The sequence below is a fragment of the Octodon degus genome, unplaced genomic scaffold, assembly GCF_000260255.1.
Source record: "Octodon degus isolate 3935 unplaced genomic scaffold, OctDeg1.0 scaffold00263, whole genome shotgun sequence".
Classification (NCBI taxonomy): Eukaryota; Metazoa; Chordata; class Mammalia; order Rodentia; family Octodontidae; genus Octodon; species Octodon degus.
In genome coordinates this window covers 804,223-823,639 of record NW_004524839.1, presented here as the reverse complement: position 1 = coordinate 823,639, position 19,417 = coordinate 804,223, and the positions used below count along the sequence as shown (strand labels likewise).

General features: G+C 36.6%; 2 protein-coding genes across 2 annotated transcripts in view; one reads left to right on the top strand and one right to left on the bottom strand.

Annotated features, from left to right (window-relative positions):
• Shroom4 (shroom family member 4) overlaps nt 1-19,417 on the bottom strand; it is a 346,076-nt gene that overhangs the window by 124,798 nt on the left and 201,861 nt on the right. The gene's annotated exons all lie outside the window — the stretch shown is intronic.
• LOC105741007 (uncharacterized protein C8orf59 homolog) lies at nt 18,545-18,885 on the top strand. The gene is made up of 2 exons (XM_012512708.1): nt 18,545-18,667; nt 18,772-18,885. The coding sequence occupies exons 1-2, from the start codon at nt 18,545-18,547 to the stop codon at nt 18,883-18,885; spliced, it is 237 nt and encodes a 78-aa protein (XP_012368162.1).

Here is a 19,417-nt window from a genome sequence, read left to right as displayed (position 1 = left end):
CATGATGATAGTATTGATGGTGAAGCTGGGCATGGTGGTGAATTCCTGTCACCCCAGCATCCATGAGGCTGAAATAGGAGGATCCTGTAAGTTTAAGGTAAACCTATGTTATACAGTGAGTTCCAGACTAGCCTGGACTACATTATGGTGAAGAAAAGCTAAATAGTATTGATACTGTCAACATTATACTATGATGGCAAAATTGATAATGAGGCCAGACTTGGTGGTGCATGCCTGTAATCCTAGACTCAGAAGACTGAATCAAGAGGATCCTATAATTTCAAGGTCAGCTTGTTCTACATAGAGAGTTTAAGGGTAGTCTATACTACATAGTGAGAACCTGTCTCAAAACAAATAAATAAACAAAAATTTGATAGTGAGTCCTCAACACAAATGAAGCCAGAAATGGTCACATTTTACAATGAGGAATTATCCAGCAACCATGATGTCACTTGGAGCACAAAATATTGGCCAATGGTTGTTATTTGCTCCATCCTAAGCATGTGGGATATATTTGCATAGTTTCCAAAGAAATAACAAACACAAAATAGCATGGAGAAATTTTCTTAAGAGGTTTGAGACTGGAATTGACAAATGATCAATTATAACAAAGGGAAAATAGTATTATATGCCCAAAGAACTCCTCAAAATAATTCTGAAGGAGACCATTAAACAGAGAAGTGAAGCAATACAAGAACCTCCCAAGAAAACAAGAAGATCAAGGTACCAAGTATGTCCTACCAAAGAGGACAGGAAAAACAAACCCACGTGCTGTAAGTATGTGATATTTGTGCATGGAATATGCTGTTCTCATCTGTGAAAACTGGCTTAGGTGTGGTTATTAAAGTAAAAATTAGTTTTGTGCAGTTTTAATTGTATTTCCATCATAGTTTACACAAGAATTTATTTCTATGGTTATTTTTTAGAGTCTGTAAACAAACAACCAGTTAATGTAGAAAATGTTCATGCATATTCAAAATACTCAGTATGTATGTGATAGTTTGTTTTATTTATAGTTCACTTCCTGCTAAGTGGAATTGTATGTATAAAAGGAAGCACCTCACAAAAGAGCAAGACAAGAGAGATGAGAAGTATGGCCTGACAAACAGGATAAGCAAGCTAAGCACTCATTATGTCAGTGCAAGCAAGACTTATGTGTGAAACACGCATCTGTCATGTGTGAAGGCTGCCTTCAGTGTGATAATTGAAGCAAAAATCACTTCTGTGAAGGGCCAGTGAGATAGCTCAGTGCTCTAAGCACGTGCTAGGGCAAACACAGGGACCAGGGTTCGATCCCCAGGACCACATGTCCTGCCCCCATGGTGGTGCACGCCTGTAACCCCAGCACGGAGGAGGCTGAAACAGGATAATCACTATGATTCTGAGCTGTGTAGTAAAACCCTGTGCCAAATATATTTTTAAAAAATTACTTCTGTGGTAGAATTTTGTTTGTATTTTCATTGTAGTTCACAGAGATTTATTTGTGCTATTATTTTCTAGATCTTGTAAGCAGGTAAACAGTTGGTATAGAAAATGTTGATGTTCATTTTATAGTCATTCTATGTTAAAATTAATGTTTTATTTTTCTGTTAAGTACACATTGTTTAACATAATAAAATTCATACAATTAAAATTAATATTTCATCAATATAAATACTTATAAAACTTAAACATGAGCATTATACAACCCTGTGATATCCCTTTCCTAAAATGTTGCCATGGGGCTACCCACTTACTTGGGAGCCCCTCTGTCTCTCTTAGACAAAAGCTTTCTCTCAATAAATATATCCTATTCTTTAAAATACTTGAGGATGCCCCCAGGGCTGTATTAGGTTTTCTGGAAAAATTGGCATACATGCTCCAACCAGTTATTTTTTCCCAACCAGTTATTAAGGGCCTAATCTTCTGCAATTTTCAGAGGATATGCCATAAAAGATCATGAAGTGACTGCAGCTAATCCTGTTCTGTCAGAGTTCAGGAACATTCTAATACCATGTTACATGGAGTGGCTTAGTTTTTAGAGGGCTGATTAGAAGCTCTTGGAAAGCTGTGTACATTCAACACAATAGATGGTGAGGAAGAACAAGATAATCACAATGTTTTATATCCTTTTACAATCAGTAAGCAAGTAGATTTGAAGTATTCCACTGCATAATGCTAAGTATGCATGGCAATGTGTATGTTAACACCATGTAAATATTCCACAATGTGCACATATTTGTAAACATCAGGTTGTCCACCATAAATATACATAGATTTTTTAATTAAAATAACTAATTAAAAATAAAAGGACCTTGTTATGGTTTGGAGCTTAAATGTACTCCAAAAGCCCATATATTGAAGGCTTGGTTCCTAATATAGTAGTTCAGAGCTGGGGTCTTCAGGATGTGACTACACCATGAAGACTCTGAACTCATCAAGTGACTAATCCTTTTATAAATTCATAACCTAATGTTTCTGAGGAAAAGGACTTGTAGCAAAAGCACTCTCTCTTTCTGCTTTCTGGCCATCTTGAGATGGGCAGTCAACACACAATCTGCTATGATGCTCTTTGCTGTGCCAGCAGCCCAATGTGCAGAGATAAGTAAGCATGGGTGGAAACCTTTGAACTCATGAGGACAAATATCTTTCCACTTTATATAAGTACCATGTGCTAACCGATTGCACCACTGGAGCTTCTCTTTCCACTTTAGACATTGATTATCTCAGACATTTTGTTACAGTGACATAAAACTGGCTAACACAGACCTGAAAGAAATATGGCACATTATATGGCTTATCAAATGTTCTTGCATCATCTCACACAAACTCCACTATAGACAGCTAGGAAGTAAGTGAGTGGTAATCACAACTGCTATTTATAACATAAGGGAACTGGCTCAGAGTAGTTAGTTCAGTTTCTTAAGACCATATAGCTAATCTGAACTCTGTGGGTGTTCTAACTCTATCCAGTGCTCTCCAGTGTCCACTTTTCTCTCCTATCTATAAAGATAGAACTCAAAATGTTTGACACGACCATGAATTCACTGACTTGCTAGTCAGACTAGACAAGAATAAGGTAATTATTTACCCACTACTCACAGAATGTCACTATGAGTAGCAGAATCAACCAATCCTGAAACCTGATTTTTAATTGGATTTCCTACTATATGACACAGGTATTTACTAACTGTTTAAGGAAGTTAAAGTTTGAATTTCATTTACTTGCAGCCTAAGACATAACTTCTTTCTAAGAAAGTGTGAGTGTCTTTAAAATAGGGCTCATCCCTTCTCTCAATTGGGCCTTGCCTTTAATACTTGAGGGTTAGCTTGCTACCTTGGACTGCACCTGTGCAGGGGAGCAAGATAGATTTCAGAGAAAAAGTGTCGGAGAAGTCCTAAAAACAAAAGCTAATTTGTTCTAGAAGAAACTAACAGATATGAAGCTATGTTAACTGACTGCAGCAGAGGCTGTTGACTGGATCAGAAGAAATGTAATATATTTTCTACCTCAGTGCCACAAGACAACATCTCTCATGATAGTGCTGCAGAAAGGGAAGAACACTGAAAGTACTTCCAGCACATAGTCTTCAGCCCTCCTTAGAAAGACTGCAGGGTGAACCTCTTCAGAAGGCAGTGGTCTTCAATTACTCACATTAGGACAGCAGTTTCACCCCCAAGTCACACAGGTCTTTCTACTATAGTGGAAAAGTTCCAGAGAGATGATGTATGTCTTGATTCTATTAAACATTCATTGTGTGGCTGAGACACACTCTTGTAATATTTCCATTTCTGCTTGTAATAGAATGGAAATGGCACTTGCTTCTTCATTCCCTTCACAGAATACTAGCCAAGAATACTAGGCCAAGAATACGTTTTGCACCACCTTCAAGTCTGGAACCTGGAGTTGTATAGAGGATTACAAAAATGATGGAGCCACCTGAAAGTATCATCCATTATAGGCAGTGTACATATAGTGAGAATCTATTATGTGCTGAGCCTTGAACTGGGCTTTGGGACTACACTGATAAGCATGCAAGTCACTTACCCTAGTTTCAAGGAATTTACACTCTGCTGAACCAGGTGTATAAATCCAGATATGAGATAAGAAAATTTCTATATCCACAGGAAGAAGTCATGAAAGGTGGAGCTAGACAGGTAGTATAGGATGAGATGAAGCATGAATTCAGAGGTAATCATCAAAATATCTAATAAGAGCTATAATGGGAACACCAACCAAGCAGGAGGTTTCAAGTCAGTGTAGAGAACAGTATTCTCCAGATCCCTTGATATGCTGGGCAGTAACTTTTTAGTGGCTGGATCCAACAGTGGGGAGCAGGGCAGCTGAGATTTCATGAGGGGTCTTGAAGAGGCTCAGAAAATTAATTGGCATTAAAGTATGACAGAAGTTATCAAATAATTTTAACTGCTATATCAGGGCATCCCAATTGGATATAGCCCTACTTCAATGTCATGTGAATAAGCATAACTGTTTCCTTGTGTATATCCAGGAATCTAGAAATTCCAAATATAGTTGAAAGGGAAATCTAGCAGAAGTGTGCCAGATGGACTAGATTGCAGCAATATAAAGTCAGGGAAACAAGCAAGAAGTCTTTGTACTACACTAAGGAAAATGAAAAAAAGCCTGAATCACTAAAGTAACAATAGGGAATGCATTTCTACAAGCACATTCAAACACGCTTGTACAAATCCTTATATCTCCAAATCACTTTTGTTCTTAAGAGTTTTCCAGCCTTTTTGCAATTATGGCTCCAACCTCTGAATCTGCTTCAAATTTGCACCCAAGCATGCACATACACCTGTGTGTGCTTTTGTGACAGATCCCGCTTCAGTATGCATACTCTGCTAGTAGCTGTCAGGCTGTAAGCTGTCTTGTCGATAAGCCTGCCAAGAAAAATTCATTCACATACTGAAATCATTCTACTCCAAGCTGCAGGAGAGTGGCTATAGTATAAACACCTGCCTCCATAATCCCAACTTATATTTTGAATAGCCCTCTGTACCTTTCCAGGAAAAGCCACACAATTATCTTATTGTTTTCTTCTAACAATAGTCCTAGGAAGTTGGCAGGACTGATACTACATAGCTTCACTGTATGGATGTGAAAAGAGGTTCAGAAAGAAGAAACTCGCCTAAAAAGCTCACAATAAGTGAGCAGGATCATTAGGACTAACCACCTTCTGCCTCTTGGTCCTACAATCCTTTCAACTTTTCATATGGCTTCTTTCACACACAATTTCAGATCATTCTGGTCCCCACCTCCTGCAAAGTAATATTCGTTCTATGGTTGTTTCTTTTTTTTCTTCATTTATTGTTTTTATTTGTAGGAGGAGTTGAAACAAATTTTATTTTTCTTTTACCCCTAAACATGAATCATTGAATTAAAATCAACATAACTATAGAAATGTAGCAAAGTAAGGGGAAAGCACAACAACCCAAGAAGGAAAGGTTGGGGGAAAGAGGAGGGTGTAGTCCACATAGAACACATGCACAGATGCCACGTGGTTCTCCTGCTCAGGACAGCCTCCTCAAAAGGTGAGCACAAGGACCCATTGTAAGAGGAAGTTTCCAGGGAGGCCACCTGGAAACAGAGCCTGAGGTCAGACTCAGCTCTCAGCATAACATGACATGTTGGGCTGTGGTTGTTTCTAAGAGAATGCTTAGGCATATTTTCCGAGACGAGGATTTTTTTCATAATTTTGTTGATAAACAGATAGCAATGAGACAGCTTCAAATCAATTCGGTAGGACAGTTTCAATAACTAACACACTGCATATATTCTTCTTAGTGGTTAATTGCTGTACAAGATGCAGACTTGACACTAACAAAGGTTCTACAATCTGAGGTACAGGATCTCAGGATAAAATCCTGAGGGGATTTCACTGATCTTCTCAGAACCAAAAGCTACAACTCTTGTTGCATAGGTCCTTCTCTACCTTGGTCTTAACCATCCAGTAGAAAAGTATGAAGACGAAATATAGGAAGTAAAGCTATGCTGTTATGTTGAGCTGTGGGGGACTCAGGTCAATAATTTCTGACCTTGCCAGTTAAACAGAAGACCCAATGCTATTATGGGCTACTGGACTCTTTTAGAATATTATGCTGAATTTACACATCTATAATATTCAAAAGACAAGGATTTTTAAGAACACTTGGAATATATAAATAACTCAGAGTCACCAATACCATCTCTCAAGGTCTTGCTCAGGTCTCTTCATTTCCTATAAGAAAATGTCCATGGCTACTCTAGTGCCATAACCTCTACCACTTCTTTAAAATTAACTACCTGTATTATCACATTAGAGATTTAGTCTTTCCTATTGTGGTCTGATTACCCCTTTTATGACCTGAAGTTCCTTGGCTTGTCCTTTTCTTCTCCTTGTCTAGCGCAAGGTAGAGCACAAAGGGAACACTTACTGACATGTTGATAATGAATGGCTTGAGCCATCACAGAGTAACTCTGGCATCAGAATGTCTGCAATTCTTAGTTCACAACATAGGACCTGGAATACAGACACTGGTGGCTGTGGCATGCATGTGTACACCTGTGCATCCATGCAACATTCATCCAGGGATGCTAAGGATAACTTACTCCTGTCAAAATGCAGCATCAGCACATAGTTATTTTATATTCCAGCAGGAAATAAAGCAAGGAAAATTTCCCCTTAATTTTTGAAAACAAATAGTACTCTAGATCCAAGAGGTATGACTTTGATACTGTGTCATTATCCCTGAGATAGAGTCCAGACAAGAAACCAGGTCCTGTGTAGGCCCATCACAATATGAGAATACAAGATTCTTACCCATGCACAATGTCATTTCTGAAATATTAGTTGCAAAATTAATTATTTTAAAAGACAGGAAAAATGGTTACAGTTTGCAGGAATAAAGAAAGCCAAAATATGAATGATTTATAGACCATATCTTTGAGTCTTGGGGACATAATTTGGGAATAAGGAAGACAGGAAAGAACTACAAAAATTTCATCTGTCTCTTCCCATGACTGGTCACACACATTTCTAAGAGATATAAATGCAAATGCAGCTGATGGCTATTCTCAAGAAAGCAAGACACTTGCAGAACACCCTTTAGACAAAGGCAAGTGAACTCTCAAAAGACAATTAGGTAAATAGGTTTCAGAAAACACCACCCACTTGTTTTCTTGCTGATAAATTTCTCCTTTAAGTCCCAACTGAGGCTGAATGAATTTTTTTCTATTACTGTTAAACATGTAGTATTGTCATAGTTCCTATCATGTAGCAAGTAATGTGCTTGATATTTATCAATATCAACTATTTTGTCCTGTGTACAGTGTCCTATTTTATAGATGAAGAAAATGAGATACTAAGTCATTATCACACAGTCACTACTGCCCATTATCACATAGCCAGTCTGACTCTATCATCCAGGTTCTTCCTATTGTACCACTCTACTTCTCTGAGTATGCTCAGTGACCTCTGAAAAGGAGGCAGTTGAAAATCCATGCCAAACAAGGCTATGGTTATAGAGGTTCCTGATCTTATAGCGTGTGTGAGGACTATCTTGAAGAAGGAATGGAGGGAAAGGACATTCATTTCTGGCCAATAGAATCAAAGACGGACCAGCAATGATGTGAGAAGGAAAAAAATATTCAGGAAAATGACAGCTTTTGTAGGTTTGCCTAAGGTTGAGGACAGGTGATAAAACATGAGGTTAGATCAGCTGAGACCAAATAATCAAGGGACCCATGTATTAAGAGATACTGGTCTTCTCCTGGAGAAGACAGAGTAGAACAGGGGAAATCCTCAGGTTAGATCTCCACTTTGGAAAGAGCACTGTGGTAGCCACATGGGCAGAACATTTGGCACTGATTGGCTTCAGGGAGACCAGGTTTGGAAAGTACTACTAGGTATAAGTCAGGGGAGATGAGCAAATGGAGGCCAAGCCCAGAAAGTGCTATTCCAGAAAACTCACTACAAATCAACTCCAGTTTTGCTTAAAGCTGGGATTGCAGGCTTTGTAGTATCTAGTCTCATAGCCCTTAAACACTGCATATGTTTCTTAGGCCTGAGAACTAGTAACAAGTTTTGTTTTGTTTTTTTACTTTTTGGTTTTTATTCTTTGGGACTTTCTCATTTGTCTGTTTTTAAGCTGGCAGCTTTAAGGCTCCCTGACCCAATCTAGGCCAGATGGCTGGGAGGTAAACACATTTCATATTCCTTAATTCATATTACAATTTGCAATCAAACCCTACAGAATTGCTTCATTAAAAAGAAGCAGAAACAATCAAAAAACAACAATAAAAAGATTTGGAATGAGTTTAGAGCTGAGGTTAGATCTCTCTCTCTATGTCCCCTTTAAAGTATGTTCCTGGACTGCAGCTACTTTCTCAGTACTCAAGTTAAGTAATAACAGAGAGTGAAAAGAAAATGAAAGTTCACAGCAACTTGGAAAAATTGTTTTTGGAGAAGTCCAGACAGGGGAGTAATCCAGGGTGGTGACTCAGAGCCATGTTCATGAAAGGCCAAAGAACACAGCTACTAAAGATATGGATGTGTTTTCAGCTAGCACAATTGTATAGAAGTTACCCAAAGACTTGTCGAAGTAAGGGGAGCATTCCAGGCATACAGAACAGCTCCAACTCAAGGCCTGTTTGCAGTCCACACTCTTAGATTGCTCTGGATGTATCTGCTATGCTCTGAGCATAACTTCAAGGTGCAGACTCTTCCAATTAGCCAAGGAAATGAAAGCACTAAAATGAAGCAAAAGCATTTCATGGGTAAAGGCAGCAAGTGGTAAACTTGTGGGAAGCCCACCCTCCCAAGTAACAGAAGAGTCTAACAAAAACCTCCCAGCTCCCATCTTTATATATATAAGTACATTTCTGGAGCATAGTCCAAATAAGAAACATGATCATATATGTGACAATACTAGACAGAGAACAGCATATCAGCAGATTTACACATAAACAGTTTTATTCTTGAAATACCAATTGCAGAAATAAAACTATATGAGCAAGTCTCTCTCTTGCTCTCTCCTTTTCTCCCTCACTCTTTCTTTCTCTCTTTCCTTCCCTTCTTTTGTCATTTGAGGACACAAAATTCATTAAGAAAAATCTTGGAAACAGCCGATATGTCTACCAAACAGTTGAACAGATAGAGAAAATGTTATACATATAACATAATGGGCTATTATTTAGTTATGTACTATTATACACAAGGGATTACTTCATTATTAGTATTATTATTACTACTACTACTACTACTACTACTACACATAATGGGGTACAATTCAGCCAAAAAGAAGGATAAATATGAATCATTGGTACAAAGATAGATGCACCCTGAGATCTAAATGCTAAATGCAATAAATCAGAGCAAGGTCAACTATCATATGGTTTCTCTTGTATGAGAAACACAAAACATAAATAGTTTTTAAAGCAAAATAAAACACAAATGATAGGAAACAAGGAGACAGACTTTGTGGAGATGGTAAGGGATCTGGTGATGAGGGAAGGATGGAGGGAGAAGAGGGGAAAGGAAAGTAGAGGGGATTAAGATGAGATATATACTTGTACCTAATCCATGCAATGAATGTATTTCTTATGTCATACACTAATAAAGAGATATTATAGATAGATGGATAGATAGATAGATAGATAGATAGATAGATAGATAGACAGATAGATAGTTAGATAGATAAACTGAAGTCTTCTGCCAATATATAGCATGTAGGAAAATAGTAATATTTTCTTCAGTGTTAGGGATTGAATCCAGTGCCTTCTTACTGACGTAAGGCACTAAGGTCAGTCCAAGCTGAGTTCAAACTCGTGATCTTCTTGTCTCAGCCTCACAGAGTGCTGGCAGTACATAATCAGCTTCATTTTTAAAAAATGTTTCTTTTTCCTTTTTTCATTTTATTTTATTGAGAAACAAATGTCAATGAGACAGTTTCAAAACTGATTAATAGGACAGTTTCAATAATTAATACACTGTACATTGTTATCTTCTTAGTGGTTATCCATAGTACAAGATGCAGACAGAATATCCTGTCCAAACACTATTAATACAAATCTTTCTTATTGAATTCAGCAAAAGTAGCTGTATATCTATCCCAATTATTCTGCATATACAGATACAAATAGTCTTTCCTTTGTATCACCTTTTTTGTTTAGTCCTGTCAGAAATGTGTATTCCATTTCATCTAAATACTATAGGTGTGTGAATTCAGCAAAACAATCCAACACAGTCTAGAAGTCCACAATAGCAGTGGGTTATCCACAGAAGTTGTTGACTTGAGCCTTTCACAGCTCAGCATATTAATATGGCTTTACTTTATCTACCTAGTTTTTATACTTTTCTGCTGGATGGTTAAGACCAAGATAAAGAAAGACCTGTATAACAAGAAATGTAACTTTTGTATCTGATAACGTCAGTCAAGTACCCTTAGGATTTATCCTGTAAACCTGTACCGCACTTTGCAGATCCTTTGTCAATGTCAGCAATGTAGATGAGTCATGACCATTGCATGATCAATTTGCTTTCTGTGAAAGCCTGAGAGAATGTTTTCTCTCCATGTGACTCTCCTTAGGTACACTCTTAAGTCATCAATCACATTGCTCTGTGGCCCCATAATCTCCTTGATCAGAAAACTTGGGACACAACTGAGTTACATGATGTTACAGTATAGGTTCCCCTATGTCCTGTCTTCACTGACCTTGAAAGGCTAGGGTCAAATTATTGGCTGTCCTTGCAGCACTTTTATTTTTTAATTATTGGTCTGCAAACTTAGGTTGTTAACCCTCCAGAAGAGAAGCTTATTAGCCTATATCTTATGCAGTTGGGTTTAACTTCACTATCTGTCTGAATATCAAACATTTTAGGCATAACATGGAACAGGTATTTTCCATCAAGTCCCTACAAAATATGGAGATAAAAATTAAAAAAAATGAAAAACATTTAAAGAATGTGAATAAACAATTACATATTTTTACATAGAAATTTAGAAATCTAACCATATACAGCACTGTGGCAGGACAGTGCTGTGACATTTTTTTTTCTTTTTCTTGTGTCTTTTTTTCATTTATTACCCATTTTTAAAAAAAACCTTTTACTTGTGAGAAAGTACGGTAATAATTGGAGTGTAATGACAAGAAGTACATATTTAGAAGAACAGAATGACAGGTATTCCAAGCATGATCCTTCTATTATACATTGTTAACTTCAGTGCAGTTGCTTGGTTCACAGGTATCAGCATGTATAGTTGGACAGGGTGAGAATCCTACCAATTAACTGCTAGTTTCAAAAAACAGCTGATGTTTCTCATGACAACTGCCTTGTCCATCTTGTGCAAATGGATGTATGACTTTGTTCTGGTCCTATTTCCCAGCTATTCTCCTTGTACTCTCCTGCTTGTCCAATACTCAAGATCTAGTTTTCCTTTTAACTGTGCTATAACTTTCTATTTGTATTTCTTCTTTTCAGTTCTTATATTAGGGAGACTATACGATATTTACACATGTGGGTCTAGTTTATTTCACTTATGAGTATATCTTCAAGTGGCATCCACTTCAATATAAATGCTTCAACTTTATCATTCTTTATAGCTGAGTAATACTCCATTGTATAAAAATACCATGTTGTTTTCTTTTATTAAAATTATTCATTTGTTTATTTCAGAATATTATTTCTGTTACTAAATACTGTCTTTTGGAGCTAGGCAATGTGCAAAAGTAAAGACTTCTTGTACAAAATTAATTTCAATAGAGAAACTTTCTATAACAGCACGAAAAAATATGATCTCCTGATTGCCTATTTTGTGGTCTGGATAAAATGGTGTCTTAATTTTTTCCATGATATTTATTGAGAAACAAAATAGCAATGAGATAGTCTCAAATCAAATTGGTAAGACAGTTCCAATAATTAACGCATTGCATAGTGTCTTCCTAGTGGTTATTTGTTGTACATGATGCAGACATGATATCCTATTTACAAACACTACTAGAACAAATCATTCTATTCATTGAATTAAGAGACTGTAGCTATATATCTATCCTAGCCATTTTGAATACACAGATACAAAATTGACATTCACCTATATCACCTTTTTTGTTCAGTTCCATCATTTAAATATTACAGGTGTGTGAACTCAGCAAAATATTCCAAAATAGTTCAGTAGTCCATAATAGTATTGGGTTTTCCACTTCACTGGCAATGTCAGAAGTTGTTGACCTGAGTCCCCTACAGCTTAACATAACAACATGGCTTTACTTCTTATATTTCATTTTTATACTTTTCTGCTGGATGGCTAAGACCAAAATAAAGCAAAACATATGCAACAAGAATTATAGCTTATGGATCTGATACGGTCAGTGAAATCCCCTCAGGATTTGTCCTGAGACCCTGTACCTCAGTTTGTAGATTCTTTGTCAGTGTCAGCCATGTGGATGAGTCACGGCCATTGCTTGACCAATTTGTTCTCTGTGAAAGCCTGAAAGAATGTTTTCTCTCCATGTGACTCTCCTTAGGCACACTCTACATCATCAATCACTTTCCTGTTTGGCCCCATAATCTCCTTGATCAGAAAATTTGGGACATTACAGAGTTACATGACGTTACAGTACAAGTTCTTATATGTCCTGAGTCTTAATTGACCTTGGAAGGCTAGGGCCAAAATGTGGGCTTTCCTTGCAGCCCTCCTTTTTCTCTAATTTTGGTCTGCAAACTTAAGTAGAGATGTTATATCTTCTTGATTCAGTTTTTGTAATTTGTACCTTTTTAGGAATCTGTCCATTTCTTCTGTGTCTTCTTTTCTGTGAGAGTAAAGATTCTTCAAGTAGCTATTGATAATCTGAATTTCCACTGGGTCTGTGGTGATTATACCCTTTTCATTCTTTATGACTTGTATTTGAATTTTTTCTTTCCTCTTTTTGATGAGGTTAGCTAAGGGTGTATCGATTTTATTTAGTTTTTCAAAGAACCAGCTTTTTGATTCCCTTGATTCTTTGAACTGTTTTTTGCATCTCAATTGAATTAATATCTTCTTTAATGTTTATGATTTTTTCCTGTCTTAGGGTTCTGGGTTTGGTTTGCTCTTCCTTTTCTAGCTGTTGGAGGTGCAGCGCTAGGGTGTTTATTTGTTTCCATTCTGTTTTCTAAATGTATGAGTTCACAGCTATGAATTTCCCTCTGAGAATTGCTTTCATTGCATCTCATAAATTCCAATAAGTTGTGCTTGAATTTTCATTGAGTTGTAGATATTGTTGAATTTCTTGTTTAATTTCATCTGTGACCCACTGATTGCTGAGGAGGGTATTTTTTAATTTCTATGTATTTAGGGTTTTTTTGTTTCTTTTGTCATTTATTTCCAGTTTCATTGCACTGTGGTCAGATAATATGCATGGGATAATTTGTTTTCTTAAATATACTTAAGCATGACCTATGGACTAGCATGTGGTCTATTTTAGAAAAAGACCCATGTGCAGCTGAGAAAAATGTGTATTCAGCTGTGTTTGGGTGGAACACTCTGCATATGTCCACCACGTCCATTTATTCCAAGCTCTGGTTCAATTCTGCTGCTTCTTTTCTAATTTTTTGCCAAGTTGACCTATTTTTTTGGATAAGAGGGTGTTAAGGTCTCCTGTTAAGATTGTAGTATTGAATATTAGATTTTTCATGTCCATTAAAATGTGTCTTATATAGTTGAGTGCTCCCGTGTTTGGTAAAGAAGTATTTATGATTGTTAACTCTTCCTCTTGAATTTTTCCCCTAACCAGTACATAGTAGCCTTCTTTATTTCATTTGATCATTCTTGGTTTGAAGTTGAGACTGTCTGAAAATATGATTGTTAACCCTGCTTTCTTCTGAGGTTCTGGGACATGTAGTATTGTTTTACATCTTTTGACTTTCAGTCTATGAATTTTTTTGAGTTACATGTGTTTCTTATATACAGCATATTGTTGGATTTTGTTTTCTAATCCACTGTGCCAGTCTATTTCTCTTAATTGGTGAATTGAGTCCATTTACATTGATAGTTATAACTGGGATGTGTTGACATATGATTGCCATGTTATTTACCTGCTATTGTTTACTCTTTTTGTCCTGTGTTTAATTGTTTGCCTCATTTAATGGGTTACTTGTCTTCTTGTTCATGGAGTTCTGATCATTTTGGTCCCTCTCTAGAATATCTTTCAGTAGTCTGTGTAGGGTTGGCTTTGTCACCATGAAATTAATTATTCTTTTTCATGGAACTATTTCTCTTCTCCATCAAACTTGAAAGAGAGTTTTGCAGGGTATAGTAGTCTGGGCTGGAATTTGTTTTCATAGAGGACTTGAAGTACTCTGCTCCATGCTCTTCTTACCTTCATGGTTTGTGAAGAGAAGTCGGCCATAATTCTGATGGGTTTTCCTTTGAATGTGATATGCTTCTTTTCTCTAGCACCTTTCAGTATTTTATTCTTGTGCTGGATTTCTGGGATCTCGACTATTATATGTGTCCGTGTGTTTTTAATTGGGTTGAAGTTATTTGGCATATTGTATACTTCACTTACCTGAATGTCACATTGTTTCCTCATATTTGGGAAGTTTTCTGCTATTATTTCTGCCCATATTCTTTTTATATCATTTGCATTGACTCAGTCTTTCTCATTGATGCGTATTAGTCTCATATTTTTCATCTTTGCACCATCTTGCAGGTGATGGATTTTTTTTTCCACATTCTATTTGTTTTTATGAGATCCTTTCTTACCTTTTCACTAGCTGCACCAGCATCTTCAAGATCTGAAACTCTGTCTTCACTTTCACTCAAACGATTTAGCAGACACGTGATTGAGATTTTAAGTTCCTCTTTGACTCTGCTTCATGCGATCTATTTCTTTCCTGTATTTCTCATTCAAAGAATCTGTCATTTTTCTAATCTCCTCTATTTTTTTTATCAATGTCTTCTGTAGAGGCAGTTGTTAATTCTTTTACTATAGAGTTTTTTCATATTGGGTTTCCTCCATGTGTTTCTGTATTCGATTCTTTACCTCAGATGCAATGAAGTCAGAGATTTCTTTCTTTATTTCAGAAATTAATTCTGCTCTGAGTTCCTCTACACCATTCTGCTGTTGTTTCTTTCCTTCAGATGCTGTTAATTTGTTCATTTCAGCTGAGCTAGTGTCCTCCACACTTGTTCTGGGTGGGCTCAAGGCCTGAGATTGCATTTTGCTCTTTATCTTTGTCATTTCGTATAGCACTGACCTGTGCCCTTTGGTGTAGAGCTTTGGTGCAGTTATAACCTTGGCACCTACTGCAATTCAGGTGCAGATCTATTAAATTTGAATTTATCCAGTTATGTCTGGCCTGGTTCTAGCTGTTGTGTTGAGCTCCTTCCTACTGCAGCCCTTGGAAGTGAACCTGTTGTGTCCCTCTGGCACAACAGTGAACCTGTGGTACCCATGTGTTGTGCCTCATGTTTTAAATGAATAACTCTATTAAGATAAAATTAAAATACCATGATATTACCATGCCATAGTATTCACTAATTTTAAAGGTAATACAAAGATTTTTAGTATCTTTAAAGAGTTCTACAACTGTTACCACTAATTTTAAAACACTTCATAAACTCCATAAAGAAATCTTGAGCTCATATATAGTCTATATATCCAAGCAACTCCATGTCATATTTTGTTTCTATAGTTTAGCTTTCTGCTATAATTAGTATCAAAAAGTTGCTTCATTTTGTGTCTGGTTTCTTTCACTTAGCATAAGATTTTCAAAGTTTATGTATGTTGTGGGATGTATCAGTCCATCAGTTCCATTTATTGCTAAACAGCATAGTGCTATAGGGATATATCATATTTTGTTTATCCATTTATCCTTTGATGAACATATATCTCTACATTGAGCTATGATAATTAATACTTTTATAAATGTTCATGTACAAATTTGTAAATGGATAAATGTTTTCATTTCAGGGTTATATAACTAGAAATGCTAAATCATAGGGCAATATGGTAAAATGCTGAGGAACTGCCAAACTGTTTTCCAAAATGTGTGTACATTTTCATATTCTTACCAACATATATGATGGTTCCAATTTTTCTACATCTTCACCAACACTTATAGACATCTGTCTTTATTATTGTGGCTATACTTGGTAGATGAGAAATGTTATCAAATTTTAATTTTATTACATGTTCCTAATAAATTAAAATGAGCATCTGTTTCTGTAATTCTTAGCCACATGTACATATTCAAAGGAGAGATATCAATTCAAATCTTTTGTTCATCTTTATACTGAGTTGTCTTATGTTTATTGAGTTTTGAACATTATACAACTATATTTTGTACAAGTTCCGTTCTAGGTAGGTGCTTTTGGGAAAAAATAGCAGAATAAAGATGGGCAGAAAAGTGTAGATAAACTGAAAGGTAATTTGGTGTAGAGAACAAAAGAAGTGAATCTGTAGGAATTGGAAGGGAAATGTTGGGAAGATTAGAAACTGAAGAAAAGCTGGGGAGACAAAGCACAGCAGAAAGAAAGGAAATAGGCAGTCTGGAAATCTCACCCTTGCTCCCTCCACTGGCACACATTAAGACAAAAAGGGTCAACAGCTGGGAGACACAGTGGACCAGGTTGGCACTGGTGGTCCCAAGATAAGCCAAAAGCTACTATAAATGGCAAAGATGCAATGGTATTTTACCTTAAAAATGACTGCTTCTGCAAGGCAGACTGGAGTTGGGAAGGAAGTCCACTGCAACATCTTCCATATCTCAGTGAGTATAATCAGAAGCCATTAGGCAAGGGGTTAAATGTGTGTGACTGAGCTGCAGAGCAGCTGCAGAACAATTGTACTCCAGTGTTTCTGCTGTCAACTCTTCCATAACACAGGGTGGAAGACCATTACAGGAGGCAGTAAAGAGGAAGCAAGCCTGACACAGATCTGATAGGATGTTTAAGATCTGGAAAGGGGCATGAGGGTATCTATATCTGGAAGTTTGGCTATTAAATCAAGCAGTCTGACTGAACACTCTCTATGTCAGGCAAAGAGACCAGAGATATGTTTGCTTTCTTCATCCCGCAACATGAAGTAAGGCACACCTTGGTTTGGACATTTGCCATAGCCTGTGGTATACAGCCAGAGAGGCCGCAGCAGTGGAATAGAGTGGGTTGAATCTCACAAACCTGTAAGCCACAGAGCTAGGCAGAGAAAGCTGAATTGAGGTACACAGAAGGATAGGAAAAATGGGAGTTGATGGGGTGTTTACAGCCTTAGGCAACAAACACCACTGGTGGCCCACATTCAGAAAGCAAGAAATGAAAGGATCCAGCATTTACACACAAAAACATGAGTGAGGAAACAAAGCAGATCTTAGAAGCAATTTACTATCCCTCCCCCATATCTTTCACATTTCAAGACTGTAGATGCTGGAGAGAAGACTCATTTAAAAACAGAATGGAATTTTTTAGACATCTTTCTTTTCTTTATTAACTTGTTCTTTTTAAATTTGTTCTCTATCCCTCCATCTTTATCTCCCATTTTCCTGTTTTTATATTATTGTTCTTAATATTTTTATTAGTTAATATTTATGACATAATGTTTACATTCATTATTGGCATTTGTTATATGTAAATGACCCATCTTAAATCATTTCACATCTTCTTTTCCTCCCTTACTCACCCTTAGTCTCTTGGATCCCTTCCTGTTTGAAAAAGATCTATGTACCTGTTTCTGTTTGTCAGACCTTTACTTTGCTCTTTATTTATAGAGTCTTATTCCAATGAGATATATCATGCAGTATTTAACCTTGTGTATCTATTGTCTTTCAATTAACATTTTCAAGGTGTATCCATTTTTCTAAAAACTCTCAAATACTTTTTATAGTTCACATTTCTCAAAAAACTGAAATTAGAAATTTCATTCGACCCAAAAATTCCTCTCCTAGGAATCTTCTTGAAAGAGCTACAGAAATCATATTACAGGAATACATTCATATCAATGTTTATAACACAACAATTGATAATAGTCAAATCCTGGAAACAGCCTGGGTGTCCACAAAAACACAAATAGATAAAGAAAACTGTCTTTTGAAATTGATGGAGAAATAAGGTTTTTAAATGACACAAAGCATTTTTAAAAATTCACAACCACAAACAAGCATTGCAAAAATTCTAAAGATTACTTTAGAAAGCGACCATGAAGACACAATGCCAAAAAGTATAATATAGATAGTATGAGTAGTAAAGCAGAAGGAAAAACAGGGAACAGGCAATAACAAAATAATGCAATGATAGAAATCAATCAATAATTTCAGTAATAACTTTCAATGTGAATGGTCTCAATTCCCCAGTCAAAAGACATACCAACAGAATGGATCAGAAAGAAAAACTCAAGAATATACTCTATACAAGAAATATATTTAGGGCCAGGGATATAGCTCAACAGCATAAGCACCTGCCTGGCAAGCACAAGGTCCCGAGTTTGATGCCCCATACTAAAAAAAAAATGCTCTGCCAGAAACATATTTAATACAAAAAACATGGCGTTCCCTGGAGCTTGAGCAGCAGCACACAGATATCAAAGACAATGGCCAAGAATAAATTAAGAGGGCAGAAGTCCAAAAATGTATTTTACATAACTAGCCAAAAAAACTTTAAGTCCAAAAACAAAGCAAAACCAGTTACCACTAAGCTTAAGAAGATAAATATTGTGATGATGAAAAAGTGCACAGAATGAATAATGCTTTTGTAAACATTCAGAAGGCACTTGCACACATCTCAAGAACGCTGACTCTTGAACCTTGGTAGAAATAGCTGATTAATCAACTACATCTAGAAAATAAACCAGTTAATGTTGATGAAGCTACAAATTTAATGGCTAAATTGTCATATGATGGAGAGATGTATCAAATTAAAAAAACTCAATAAAATAAATATTTTATACAAAAAACTCATTCATACAAAGATCAAAGATGGAAAACAATATTCAATTAAACAAGAACCTAAAAAATTTTTAATTTTTTTATTCATTTAAATAAGAAAAAAGATAAAATGGCAATGAAACATTTTCAATACAGGACAGTTAAAATAATTAATACATTGCATATTGCTGTCTTTGCACTACAATTATCGACTATTGGACTATCTTGGGTTATTTTGCTGAATTCAAGTACCTATAATCTTTGGACTGGCATCAACTATGAAATGGTCCTTTAAAGGCTTCTCCAAATACAGCTTCTCTAACTGCAGTGGAACACCCATCTCTGACAAAACAAAACAAAAAAGGAGGATATAAAGAACCATTTTGGTTTTTCTGCCCAGTTCCGGGAGCCCCCAGACACAGTCCTAGCCCAGGTCCGATGAGTGTGCGGAGAGTTTCCTACTACCCTGCGCCGGTGGGACCAGTCCCATCCCAGGCGCAGCGTGGGCCGGACCCTCTCCCACCCCCTTGGGCCGCCCC

Bases quoted from the DNA above. Each gene is read 5' to 3' on its own strand.
- LOC105741007 (XM_012512708.1), top strand. From the start codon at position 18,545: ATGGCCAAGAATAAATTAAGAGGGCAGAAGTCCAAAAATGTATTTTAC. The intron at 18,668-18,771 runs GTGATGATGAAA...TGGTAGAAATAG, and splicing joins AGCTTAAGAAGATAAATATT to CTGATTAATCAACTACATCT.